Source organism: Otolemur garnettii, unplaced genomic scaffold (genome assembly GCF_000181295.1).
Source record: "Otolemur garnettii isolate 467f Iridium unplaced genomic scaffold, OtoGar3 scaffold00074, whole genome shotgun sequence".
NCBI lineage: Eukaryota > Metazoa > Chordata > Mammalia > Primates > Galagidae > Otolemur > Otolemur garnettii.
The window spans coordinates 1965571-1979071 of NW_003852469.1; the positions used below are offsets into that span (position 1 = coordinate 1965571).

The following is a 13501-nucleotide window of genomic DNA, read 5'->3' on the forward strand; positions in this document are numbered from 1 at the left end:
CCCGCCACAACGCCTGGCTATTTTTTGGTTGCAGTCATCATTGTTGTTTGGCAGCCCAGGCTGGATTAGAACCCGCAACCTTAGGTGTATGTAGGTGGTGCCTTAGCCACTTGAGCCACAGGCGCCCAGCCAGAACTTCCAATTCTTTTCTAAAACTTTTCATCCTAAGTTTGTTTTAACATTCCTGGCATATCATGATCTTTTCAAGTAATTATTTAAAAAATTACATTCTAGATCCCATCTGCATGCTTATTACAGTTACAGTCTGTCTGCATTTGAGTTACAAAATACCGAACATTGTGGGCTTAGGGAAGAGCCCTGTCACCTGCTAGTAGAGGTCATTCCTCAGGCCCCGGGATGACAGAGTGACCCATTTTAGGCCCATGCAGCCAATAGTTACACCTCCAATCCTCATTTCTCCCTTTTTATAGCTAAGAGATGATGGGAGACCTTCCTATATATGTCATGGAAATAAAGGGACACCGTGCCTTCCTCTGTGCCACCAATCTAGGGAGCCTGAAACATGGCAGGTGCTGGTGACCACGGCTGGACCACGCGCCTTGTTGTGGCATCAATGGTGCGACTTAGCAGCTTAGAGAAATACATCAATATCTTCAAACTTTCTCTCCATTTTGATACTGTCCTTTATTTTTATTTGCTAGTGCTTGTTAGTGCATCAGTTTTGATGGCCTGTGATCATTAAACGATTATTAAATAGGCACTGCGGACATTTAGATAGTGCCTATGTTGTCTAGAATAACATCAGACATAGAATCCAGAAAAATACGTATCAGAGCGTTTGTCTAAAAGGAATCTAGACCTATTGCACAGTACAGGGAGAGGTAAATACAGATATTAATATTGCTTAACGACTCTGAGACAGTCAAGGTAATGTTCATTAAGGTTTATAATGTGAAACAGCGCAAAAACCCAAAGCAAAACCCCCCCTCCTTTGAATGTATCTGTCCTGGTTTAGTTTTCTTTCCTCCTTTGAATCTGTTCCCAAAGCGAAGGGCTTGCACCGAGCTCCCCCACCTCCCACCCGACCGGACGCTCCTGGTACCGTTCATATTAGACAACTTAGATCACCGCACTTGGTTTTGGATTTACTACAAGAAATACGCCGACCAGTTGGAATTAAGAAAATAACATCAGAAATGACTAATGAGGGCAGATTAAAGGAGTTATTTGTAGCTCGACCAGACAGTGACTTAGAGGGCTGACTGTGCAGTGTTCAAGGGAGGCCAGAGACAGAGGAGGTGCAGGGCTGGCCAGGGACGGTGCCACGGAAGTTGTAGGACAGAAGAAATGAAAGTGATAAAGAGAATGAATGTGACGTCTAGCAGCATGTAAAATGGTTTCTAGATGGCAAGGGACTCTCTGAACACAGTGGCATTTTTGTTACTTCTGGTTTTTCAAAACAGGAAGTTGATAAGAATAGAAAATAATCCCGGCAAGGACCGAGGAGCAGAATAGCTCCGGTTTCTACTAGTCATTTCTCATATTTCCATTGTAAGATCGGGTGGAAGAGGGCACAAGTTGTGTGATGAAGGAATGATTATCATCAAAACCACTCCTAATCAGAGTGCCCTTGACATTTTCGGGAATGTTCAGCTCCCTCCCTCAGGCAGAGACACAGACCTGTCCCCACAGTGAGGCTCTGATGAGAACATGGCTCTTCCCGTCTTGTTCTTTGGAGGCAGCAGCTTCTTGGGCGACGACTCTAGCATCTTGTTGTTGTTATATTTCAGGATTGTGCATCAGTTGGATTTAAAAAGGTTCTTGGATCTTTTCTTCTAAGATGGAAGTTTAACACTTTATTCTGAAGGTTTAAAAACAAAGATTCTTACAGTTTGCAGAATCTTTTGGTGTGAACTTGATCAGAAAGACTCTTCATGTCTTGTATGTATGTAGATTTGTTTTTGTTTGTAATCAATTTCTGTCTGAGTTCCAGAAATGCAAAGATACCGCACTAAAAGAGGTGGCAGCTGACAAAAATTGCCGTCTTTGACCTTCTGATGCAAGTTTAGTAACTAATCTGGAAAATAATGAACCGTAATTAATGAAATCTGTACTCATATTCAAGTGTGTTTCTCAGACAGCACATAAAATAATTGAAAGAACTTCCTGCTCTCTAATTAGTTAGATTGAATTAATTTGGCATAATAGCTTTTCTCATGTATCAAGAAGTTTGTGTTCAGTTGAAGCTATTTATGTATTTCAAAGTTAGGGACTCTAAGCGGCATCTTTTGGGACCCTGGGGGAAGAGGGAGTGTCTTTTTTTTTTTTTTTCCTTTGTTTGATTGATTGATGTTTCTTTGGCTGGGGTCAGGTTTGAACCCCCCACCTGCCGTACATGGGGCCTGCGCCCTACTCCTCGAGCCAGATTTAACATCCACCATCAAAGGCAGAGTTGTCTCTCCCCTGTCCTTACTTCAGTGTCTGTTGCTTTTGGTTTTGGTGTCAATGGCAGAGGTATTTCCTCTTCGTCCCTTGCCTCGAGTGTGACAGGTAGATAGAGCCTGGGGGCAGAGAGCAGGGCTCTGCCATCTCTGTTATGAACTGAAAAGATGCTTGTATAATTACCCTCCTTTCATCACTGTGATCTTCCACATGCAAAATGGGGGAACAAGAACAAATCCCAGTTCTCCTCTTGGACACAGGGATGCTGTTTTCGGCGAGTTGTACGTGGGCCTCCTTGATGAATCAAACTATATAAATGCTTATTATCTTTGCCTTGAATAGGGGTTCATCATCCTGACTAACTAAAAGAAGAAAACAGATGTATGTCTTGTTTTCTAGCCTTCGGTTTTCCTTAATCATTCAGGTTATTTTAGGAATCACGTATGAGCATTTTTCCTGTAATTTAATAGCTCCCGTAATGGATGTGCACGGGCTGGGGTGTGCTGTGCTCGCTCGTTCTGGAGTTAACAGAGGGAAGTTTGTGCAGGCCTGATGGAGCAGACTTTTTTTTTGTTTAATTCAAAGCAAATGATTTCTGTTCTTTTTCCCTAGTGATGAGTTCCTTAGGCACTTCTAATTCGGATAGAAGACTTCTATCTTTATTTTAGTTTTCCAAAATCATAACATTTTGCTCTCCAGCTTTGCTCTAGAAATTTATAGATAATATATTGACATACTTAGATATTAAGTTGGCAAAGTTAGCTTCACAATCAGATTTAGTAGCTGATGTAAAAATAACGAATTGTAACTACAGTTCACTTTAGCACATGAGACGGTATCTGAGGCAGCACAGAGGTCAGCCTCGAGCTCACCTGGCCGCAGGCTCACCCAGTGGCCTTCCTTAGGAGTGGGCATTGTGGACTTCAGCATGATTCGCAGGACCAGGCGTTTGCAAACTTTTTGTAAAGGCCCAGATAGTAAATATTTTAGGATTTGCAGGCCGTCTGGTCTCTGCAAAAACTAGACAGTACTATACAAATGAGTCTGCTTGTGTTCCAATAAAACTTTATTTAATTTTCACAGGCCGTGAAGTATTCTTTTGATTATTCCAACTTATAAGAGTGTAAAAGCTTCGGGAGGCCGAGGCAGGAGCAGCACTGACCTGTGTGAGCAACACAACTGGGAGACCCCTTCTCGGCCTTTTTAAAAAAAAAAGAAAAAGGAAAAGCCTTTTTTTAGCTGTTAGTAAGCAGGTGACAGCTACATTGAGACCCTATTTATTTATTTTTTAAGAGACAGGGTCTTGCTGTCCCCAGATTGGAGTGTAGTGGCAGAATCATAGCTCACTGTAGTCTTAAACTCCTGGCCTCAAGCAGTCCTCCTGCCTCAGCCTCCCAAAGTGCCAGGGTTACAAGTGTGAGTCACCACACATGGCGTGAGACCCTAGTTATAAGGCTATCAGATTAACAAAATTGTATGAACAGACCCCTTTTGGTCTTCACGGATATCTGAAAAACTAATAACCGTCATTGTGGATGACAATGAAACTACTATATCCATTTAATGTATATTATATATAAAAATTTTCCTACGTAAATATTTAAGTATTAACAGTTATCACGTAGACTTTTTAAAAGTAAACTAGCTGGATTCTAAAAATCAAAAGCTATAGCTTTTCCAGCAACTCCAGATACATTAATATTTAAAATGTTATTTGTGTAATAGAATAAGTTAAAGCAACACATACCTAATGTAACAAAATAAAAAGTCCGGATGGTGATACTCACTTTTATCCACTGGTAACATAATTTACTTGATAGGAGAAATGGGCCTATTAGTTGTTTTGTTGAGGTAAAATGGAATGACCAGTGTTAGACCCTGCGCGTCTATTCTGGCTAAAGGCCATCTGTGCTTTTTCCCAGTTTCCCAGTTTCTGACAGAATCCTTGGAAGCGTAGCAGGTACCTGGTACATGTCTGTGAATAAATAAATCAATGAACTCTCAAGTTCTTTTGCTTGAAAGAAAATAGAATTAGCATCACATTCTAATAGGGCATTGGGACTCAGCGCAGATTAATAGAAAACTTTAGATTTCTGGATCAGATGCGATTATTGTGATTAAAATGTACTCCTACTAAACACAGAAAAATCAGTGATTTCTGTAACCAGGATACTTTACAGATGGGCCTCCCAAGAGCGCCCTGTGTCCCTGGCACTGTGCCAGGGATTTCATAGGCGTCATTTTGACAGCAAGGCCTAGTTAGACGTCTGCGGCACTGCCCAGCAGAAATGTAGTTCAATCCACGTATGTAATTTAAAATTTTTTAGTAGCCACGTTCAAGGAAGTAAAAAGAAAACTGGTAGCGCTAATTTTGATGACACAATTTAACCCAGTATATTCACGTATCAACCTGTAATCAGTGTAAGAAAAACTATCGAGACATTCCCATCCTTCTCGTATACAGAGTCCTCAAAATCAGGTGCGTAGTTTACATTTCTAGCACATCGCAATTCAGAAACTAAATTTCCGTCGGAAATACTTGATCTCCATTTAGAATTCATAAAATTGACAGTTGAAAAAGAGACCTACGTGCCCAGGCTGTTCCAAACACACTTAAAGGCACTTCAGTTGTTAAGTTTAAAATTTTTTAAATTAAAATGAAGTAAAACAAAAATTTGGCTTCCTCAGTCACATTAGCCACACCTGACATTCTGAGCGGTCACCCGTGGGCAGTGGCTGCGGAGCCAGAAGATGCCACAGAACCTGAGGCTCAGCTGGAGGCGGGGGACACCTTGTCTCAGGCTGAAGAGCCCGATGCTTAGAGAGCAAAATATTATGTGAAATTTGAGAGATTTCAGCTGTGCGATGGAGACTAACCAAATGCTCGTGGCTACAGAATGAATCACTCAGTCTTTGAAGCCACGTGGGATGAGTAGAAAGACACAGTACAGGACGTCCAGGTGTCCTTGTCTCGTCCACCTGCGGGGACTCATCAGTGACGGCTTTAAGGCAGAGCTCGTGACACATCTGAAGTTGGGGAAGCTCATGCTGGAGGCAGCTGGGGAGGGTGAGTGGAGGGGAACGAGTGAGCGCAGGACCCTCGCCAGGGGTCCCAAGTCCCCTTCCCACACTGAGCACATTACTACTGTGAGGCTCTGCTTGACAGGGCGTGTGGCAGGCAGGGTCATGGTGGCCCCAGCCAGGACCCCTGGGCAGCCATCAGCTGGTCTCCTTGGGCTGTGTCGCTTACACCATGTAGACGTGTAAGCCCAGAGGGAATGGGTTTACTCAAACTATAGTTACGGTGCCAGGTGACTCATTGAAAATAAGAAATAACACCGCCAGATGGACAGAGATGCTGGTGTCCAGAGCACTGTGGACCCCAGGCCAGGGAGTTAAAGTTTTGTTCTTCAGGTAGAGGGGTCTCCAAAATAGCTTTTATGCCAAGTTAAGAAATTATTATTTGAGACTCTTACTTTGTTGCTCTCGGTAGAGTGCTGTGGCATCATAGCTCATAGCAACCTCAAACTCTTGTGCTCAAGAGATTCACTTGCCTCAGCCTCCCAAGTAGCTGGGACTACAGGTGCCCACCACAATGCCCAGCTATTTTTAGAGATGGGGATTTCACTCTGGCTCAGGTTGGTCTCAAACTCCTAAGCTCAGGCAGTCCACCCGCCTCAGCCTCCCGGAGTGCTGGGATTACAGGTGCAAGCCACCTCACCCCGGCCAAGTTAAATTCTGGACCAATCTACCCTATCTTTATGTGTCACATGAAAGCCACAAGTTAAAAAATGTCAGGCTGTGATCAGAGAAGTTCCTGCCTTTTCCTTGAACTATTTCTTAGGTGACCTGTTGTCTGTACGCTGTGCATCAGCTCAGTCTCAGCAGTGCCGGGCAGGCAGTGTGACCGAGGGTCAGCTGGCACACGAGGACTTTGTCCTTTTCCATCTCTGCCACTAACTCACGCAGCAGCATGAACGCATTTAAGCTCTAAGTACAGGCTGTCTGAGCCTTGGTTTCTGTAGTGTGAAATGTAGATAATTATATTCACTTCCCTCATGGGACTTCTCCTTAATATTTATAGCTGCAAAATACTCTGCAGTCATTTTTATTAATAGTTACCAGATGTCTTGTAAGGATTAAGGAACGTATGATCTGAAATGTTCTGAGCTCCTGAAGTAAGAGGTGACTGTTACACGGGGGAAATGTCAGAGCATTAAAATGCAAGCGGGGCACACGGGGTCGCAGCTCTTCCCCAGGAAGGGCGCCTGGCGCAGTTAGGGCTCTGCATACTCGGTGGACCTGCTTGGTGCCCTGGATGAGGAGGCTGCGCTCTGCAGGGCGGTTGCTCAGTCTCCGCGGTCATGTGCTGCTCTCTTTTCTACCGGCACCACCACCTGTCCTGCTTCCTGTCACCGTGCTTCCCAGGTGTCAGTATCCTCTTTGTCTTTCCCCAGCCTCCCGCCGCCACTGGTTTCCAAGTGTTACATAGTCTCCTTCCTACCTCTGAGTTTTCCTTTCTCTTTCCTTTTCCCCTGACCATGGAGGTGCAGGCCCTTTGCCATCGATCCCTGTTGGTTTAGTATCTTCCTGTCCCAGGATTAATCTTGAAAGCTCAGCGCTTGTCATGGCTTCCTTCAGTGACCTGTGACAGCTCCTTATTGCCCCTGAAACTCAGCCATAAACTCACAAGGCCTCCTCCCGGTGGCCCTGACTTCTTTACCTCTGCCCAGTGCCGGGCATTCTGGATGGTTCTCTCCCTGCGGAAGAGTGAGCAGGACAGAAGGGGATCTTCTGCCACCTTGCTTTGTCGTGCTATACAGGCCTGGCTCAAAATAAAATCTTTGGCGCAGGTGTTTAAGGCCCATCCTGTTTATGACTCTGTCCCCTTCTGAAACCTCTCTGCTATCCTGTTCCTTTCTTATTATTTCTTCTGTGTCCACCCCCCCTCCGCCGTCAACTTGCCTGTCCGCCCACTGCAGCCTTCCGGACGTGTGTGTTGCCCACAGTGCTTGGTGCATCGCCCTGCACGTGGGAAGAGCTGCCGAAATCTTTGTTGTACTCATTTTGTACATTGAGAGGCAGAATTAGGGTCAGTCTGATCCTTAAATTTATTTTAGCTAAATATTTATTAAGCGTTTTTTGAGTTCTCATCACACTGAGTCATAAAGGAAAGTGTAAATTGTTTTCGTGCTCTCTTTAGGAAGGCAAGAGTCATGTCACGTTAGTAAAGGTTCCATTCTTGGTGGGACTGTTCCATTTTGATGCCTTAAAGAGGTGTCACCTTAGTGGAAACAATTATTCCCCAACTTCATCTATTTTAAGCCAGATGAAGAATGTGAGTATTCTAGAGTTTGAGCTGGAGAGACTTACTTTCCTGCCTTTACTAAGAAATACCGGTATACTCTGAACACCTTGCCATTTGTGGGAGGCTTTAGATACTATGGAAAAAACAGAGTGGAGGATGGGTGCCTCCTGCCAGCTCTGTCTAAGGGGCTGGCGGTGGGGAGGGCGGGGGCAGTGGAAGGGGGACGAGTGAGGGAGACCAGAAGAGGCTGGTAGTTCAGGGCCCGTCACGGCTGAACTGCGGCAGGGCGTCCGCCCCCACTCTGTCCTGCTGGCTGCTCCTGTGGTCTGTCTGTAACACATCCCTGGCCCTGGCCCGCTCTGGTACCCACCAGTGTCTTCAGGGCCACATGGGCGCTCCTGCGGTTCATTCCCTCGGTCCTTCCATCTCTTTCAGGCTAATCTCTCACGGTTTCCTCCCCACGGAGCCTTTTCTCAGACCCTTCCAGTGCCCCCACCTTCAGCAGTATCAGACCCCTCTAGCTCTTTTCTTCCAAAAGCAGCTCCAAGGCAGCCGTGGGCATAGCAGGGCCCTGGACCAAGACCCAGGATGCTTCACACCTGTGAGCGCGGGCGAGTGGCCTGCTGAGGGGCCACGCTGGGGGCTCTTCTCCCTCTGGGTAGGAGTTGAGCTCCCAGGAGGAGGGCAGCGCGGGCAGCAGCCTGTCAGCCTCTGTCAGGAGGTGTAGACTCCATCTGCTTTGCTGAAGGGGCCCTGAGCACGGGAGGCCAGGCCCAGACTCCTGCCCGGGGTGGGGGTGGGGGGTGGTGGGGGTGCCTCGTCTCCCCCAGGGACCATCACACCTGCCTGTCCACAGTTTCCCACCAACCTCTCCTAGCAGCTACGGAATGGAGTTTTGATTCCCCCTCCCCTCCTGCTTGTCCCCCCATGTCTGTCCCCTCCTTGTCCTGGTTGCCATGACTTTTTATGCTCTTCCCTCTTGACTGCTCGTTGAACCACGTGTGCGTGAGTGGCAGAGCCTTTCACGGGACGCTGGCCTGTGTCCATTCACTGGGGCTCTTACCGCCTCGCCCTGCTCTGTTGCTGGAATCTCGTAGCTGATTTGCTTTCTTGGACTTTAAATATTTCTCTAGCAGTTTGTTCTACCACCTGGTCAGCCTTTCTCCTCTTCTGCTGTCCTCTGCTGTCCTGCTCAGGGGTCAAGGTGCCCCGCGCCACCTGCAGACCCTCCCCTGCCCTGTCTTAGGCCCTGGTTTGTGCCTCAGCCAGGCTGCCTCCGCCTGGGGCCACACAACATGTGCTGCGAGTTCTCCTTAGACGCGAAGGCACAGTTGAGGCTCTACCTCCTGCCTGGAGTTTTTCCAGATCTTTCCTGTCACTGTCACTTCTCTATAGAAAGTCTCAGTGCTCGTCTGTACAGGTGCAGGCCGTGGAGATGTCGTGTGTGTGATCAGGGAGTGTGGAGTGTGGAAGCCCCAAGCTCATTACTGATCTGAGCAGGGGCTCGTTCCCTGGCTGGGTTCCTCTTCCTTGCAGGGCACGGAGCCTGGCGCTTGTGTGCCCACGGGGCAGTGGAAGAGTTGTAGAGAGTTCTGAGAGCTCTTTGTGCTGGCTGTGCAGTCTGTTCATTGAAAACCTTCGTGTTGTCCCCGCCTGTCACTCCTGAGCCCTCACCGTGCACTTGTCTTCCCAGCCCGTGCCCCGCATCATGGTGCAGCCTGCCTTCCCGGACGCCGGGGCGACCAGGATGGAGGTGAGTCCGCTGGGCCTCAGCTGGCCGCCCCACAGGTAGTGGGTGGCGCCGATGGGAGACTGTTGAGCCCACATCTGCAGTTCTTTCCTTCACATTCCAGTTTGATAATTAACTACGATGTAGGTCACTGTCTTCTTCCTCCCCATCTCGCTTGTTACACTTTTCTATTTTCAACTTGTTAATCATATGATTGCTAAACTTTTAGGTGCTTGGCTGCTAATATAGTCTGTGGCTTTAATAGCCCACTGCTAGGCAAAGGAGACTTCTATAAACAGAACAGTCTCCCTCTCCTAAGTGTTTGCTTAATTCTCAGTTTTACATTTCGTTCTGATTCACGATATCAGCGTGAAAAGACTAACACTGAGCTGGGGAGAAAATAGTCTCTATGATCTCCCACAGATCAACAGCACTTGTGGTCTTATGAATAGCAAATCTGTTTTCTCCCACTGTGCTTCCTTTCTCTTAGGAAATGCTACATCTTCATAGGAAAAATTTCTTTATTAAAACAACAGCAACAAAGGCATGATAATTTAGAGAACCCCTGGACCCCCCCTGTGAGTTCACTCCCATCTGAAAGGCCCTTTTGCGCCAGTGAGTGGTTGGTGTTTGTGAACTTCATTGTAGGCAGTACTGGGTTCCCCCTGCCCTGGGAGTGGAGCTTGTCACTCTGCTGGGCAGGTCGGAGGGTCCTCAGCCAGCCGGACAGAGCAGGCCCTTGCTGGCAAGGTGTCAGCAGCTCGTCATGGGGGTTTCCTTAAGTCTGGGCTTTCGTAGAAGTCTCTGGAAATGTCCTTCACAGGGTATAATCCAAAGATAGCACCTCGGTTCTATAGACACATCAACTCCAGGCAGGTGTGAGCAGTGCCCCGACGGCTGTGACCACCAAGGCCGCTGCGGCCAGTCAGCACGTCCTGCTATCTTGGTCTCTTTGTGGTTGTTGCAGGTCTGACCCGTAATTCTCGTCTTTTCTCCTGCTGGTTTGGATAAATCCTTTACCTTTCTGGGCCACGTTGTAACACGAATGCAGTCACACCTCCTGCCCACCCGACGTCAGTGATTTCACGTGTAAATGTGAGGCTGGGTCACTGCAGGGCCACCCCTCTGACCCGGCAATGACTGGCCTCCCCCGAAGGGGGAATAGGGAACGGAAGTTGTTGGAGGACCATAGTTATTGTTCCGATTCTGGACTCTCTTGGTTTTGTTTGTGTATTCTTCCCTGCCGGGTCAGTGATAGTAACACACAAATCGCAGAGAATAAATAAGACGTGTATAAGCTGCAAAAGAAAAATGATGGAAGGCTCGCCTAATCTTTTAGAGTATTTATGCTGGTGACAGTTATTGATCTATTGGATTGAGTAAATTTTGCAGCCTAGAGATCCATCACCAAAATGGGCTGTTAATCTCCAGAGGTGCCGTTAATTTCATACGCGGAAAGGTGCCTTGTGGGGAGAAGCGGGGCTCTGGAAAGAGGAATATAAATGACAGTTCTCGGGAAAGTGCGTGATTTATCAGGCTGCTGAGGTAAGCCCAGTGACTGTAAGAGACTAATAGATCTCAGCTGCTTCCCAGTTCAAATAAATCCTGCATTTCAAATGGAAAATGACCATTCCTGTAATATAAATAATTTTTCCGTAAATATTGGAAAACATATTTCTTCTTGTGAACAGCGGCCCTCTCCACCCGGCTTCCCCGTTCCCCGCTCCCACCTTCTCTTTTCCCGTCACCGTGAATGGGGATGGACAGGGAACCTGGCCTCCTCGTCACGTGGCTCAAGTTGTAGACACAGAAGGCCTCACACGCAACTCAGGGACAGTAGAGTTTGGATAGGCGGTGGCTGTCATCAGCCCCCATAAGCTGTGGGCCTTGTGTGTGTCTTCTGTCTGGGTGACTCAGAGTGGGGCGAGGGGAGAGGCCGATCTCCAGGGTCAGGAGGCCCTGTGAGCCCTGACGTGCGAGAGGCTTCCATGGCAGCCAGAAGAGCAGCCTGGCAGAGAAAGGGCTGTGGCCTGTGGGAGCCTCTCCCCGCTTCCCCTTCCACCTGACTCCTAGCAGAAGTGCCCAGCCAGGCCTCCAGCCATGGGTCGTCCTCCTCAGTGCCTGGCAGGCGAGGCTATGGCCAAGCACGTTCAGATCCTCCGATGAGATCATCATTTTGATTTTTGCTGGAGAAGAGAGCTCTCCTGGCCTCTTCAGTGATTCTGTCAGTCTCCTGGTGATGTTGATGGAGGGCAGGGCATCTGGTTCGTGGGCTCAGTGTAGGAGGCTGGGAGGTTGCCGTGGGCAGCAGGGTTTCCTGTTTCCTGCTGTGTGCGTCGGTCCTACCACACTGGCCCTGGGTGGCGGGCCCTGGAACCTATTCTGAGTGAAAGGGGAAAAAGCAGACAGGCAGGGGCTCTGGCACAGGCACACCGCACCTGGCCACTGTCCGCCCCTCAGCACCGGGCACTTGTTGAGCCAGGGTCACACAGACACTAGGCTGCTGTGACACGGTGGCCCTGTCATCAGAGCCATAGGTTACCTGGTATGGATTCTGTGGGACGCAAGTAGCAGCCTCAGCTCTAAGCCATTCTGCTCTTCCTGTCCCCTGCAGGCTCAGCCAGAGAGCGTGGGCGTTGATGTGTCCCCCGAGGTGCTGGTGCAGGTAGCGGCCCCTGCTGTGAGGATCTGCGACAAGCCGGCTAAAGTGCCTTCCCCAACACCAGTCTCCGTGGTCCCCCCGACGCCAGAAGGGCAGGACGGGCCCCCCAGCCCCCTAAGCGAGGCCTCCAGCGGGTACTTCTCCCACAGTGTCTCCACTGCCACATTGTCTGATGCCCTTGGCCCCAGCCTGGACGCCGCGGCCCCGGCTGGTGCTACCACTCCCGGCAGCCAGGCTGAGACCCAGCTACCATCTGCTGTCTTGGGGACACAGAACGTCTCTGCTGCCCAGCTGGACAGCCCAAGCCCTGGACCATCCCCACCAGAGCCGGAGGCCGCGGCTCCCCCGGCCGTCCAGCAGCTTGGCCTGGAGCCCCCTGCACCTGCCTCCCCATTCCGTGTGCGCAGGGTGTGCACGGCCGAGCTGCAGTCCTTCTCGCGCATGCTGGGCGCTGACGCCAGCCCTGCTGCAGGGGGCCCGGGGGACCCGCTGGCTGCTGGTGCCCATGCTCTGGGAGGGCCGGACATTGCCTCAGATTCCGAGGAAGCTGACGAAGTCCCCGAGTGGCTCAAAGAGGGGGAGTATGTCTCCGTGGGCACCAACAAGGTGGGCGTCGTGAGATACGTTGGGCCCACCGACTTCCAGGAGGGGACGTGGGTCGGCGTGGAGCTGGACTTACCTGCAGGTGAGCCCTTGTCTGCCACACGTCCCGGGTCGGGCTACTGTGCCACTGATGTGCCGTAGGGAGGCGGTGAGGGCTTGTGCATGCCCTGGGCACATCCTTCGTCCTCTCCGAGCCTCCCAGCTAGCTGCCACCTTTCAAAATCAGGAGTTTTTGCTTGATAAGAGTTTCCTAAGCTTTTTAAGAGTTAAGATTCCCTTTTTATTACTTCCCTAAATTTCTCAGACACCCAAGATAGTTATTGAGGCAGTGATTTTAGATGGACGTTTGTTTTAAACGTGGCAGTGATTTTAGATGGACGTTTTAACGTCGCAGAAGGGCCTGCATTTACAGCGTGGTGGCTCTGCCTGACAGGGCTGCTTGGGTCCCACACAGGATGGTCCTGGCAGGCTCCGTTCCTCAAATACCCGGGCTCATCACCAGATTGGGGATCTTAGAGCGCTGCAAGCCTTGGAGTCCTTTGATGAATGGCTGATCTTAGACATGATCAGAAAACTGAGGGCAAAACTTGAAGGAAAACTTTGTTTTTCAGAAACTTTTTACAAAACAGCTTTACTGGGGCTGGGTGCAGTGGCTCATGCAATCCTAGCACTCTGCGAGTCTGACACAGGGGGACCCGCTTGAGGTCAGAGACCCTCTCTTCTAAAAAAAAAATAATAAAAGGAACAGCTTTACTGGGAAGTAATTTATATACTATAAAATTCACCCCGTTAAGGT

At 49.0% G+C, this 13501-nt stretch overlaps 1 protein-coding gene across 1 annotated transcript in view; it reads left to right on the forward strand.

The window, feature by feature from the left end:
* Positions 1-13501, forward strand: part of KIF13B (kinesin family member 13B) — a 161898-nt gene that overhangs the window by 142181 nt on the left and 6216 nt on the right. The window contains exons 37-38 of the mRNA XM_023515544.1: positions 9405-9464; positions 12055-12787. Of these exons, the coding sequence (XP_023371312.1) occupies positions 9405-9464; positions 12055-12787 (793 nt within the window). The remainder of the gene's footprint in view (positions 1-9404; positions 9465-12054; positions 12788-13501) is intronic.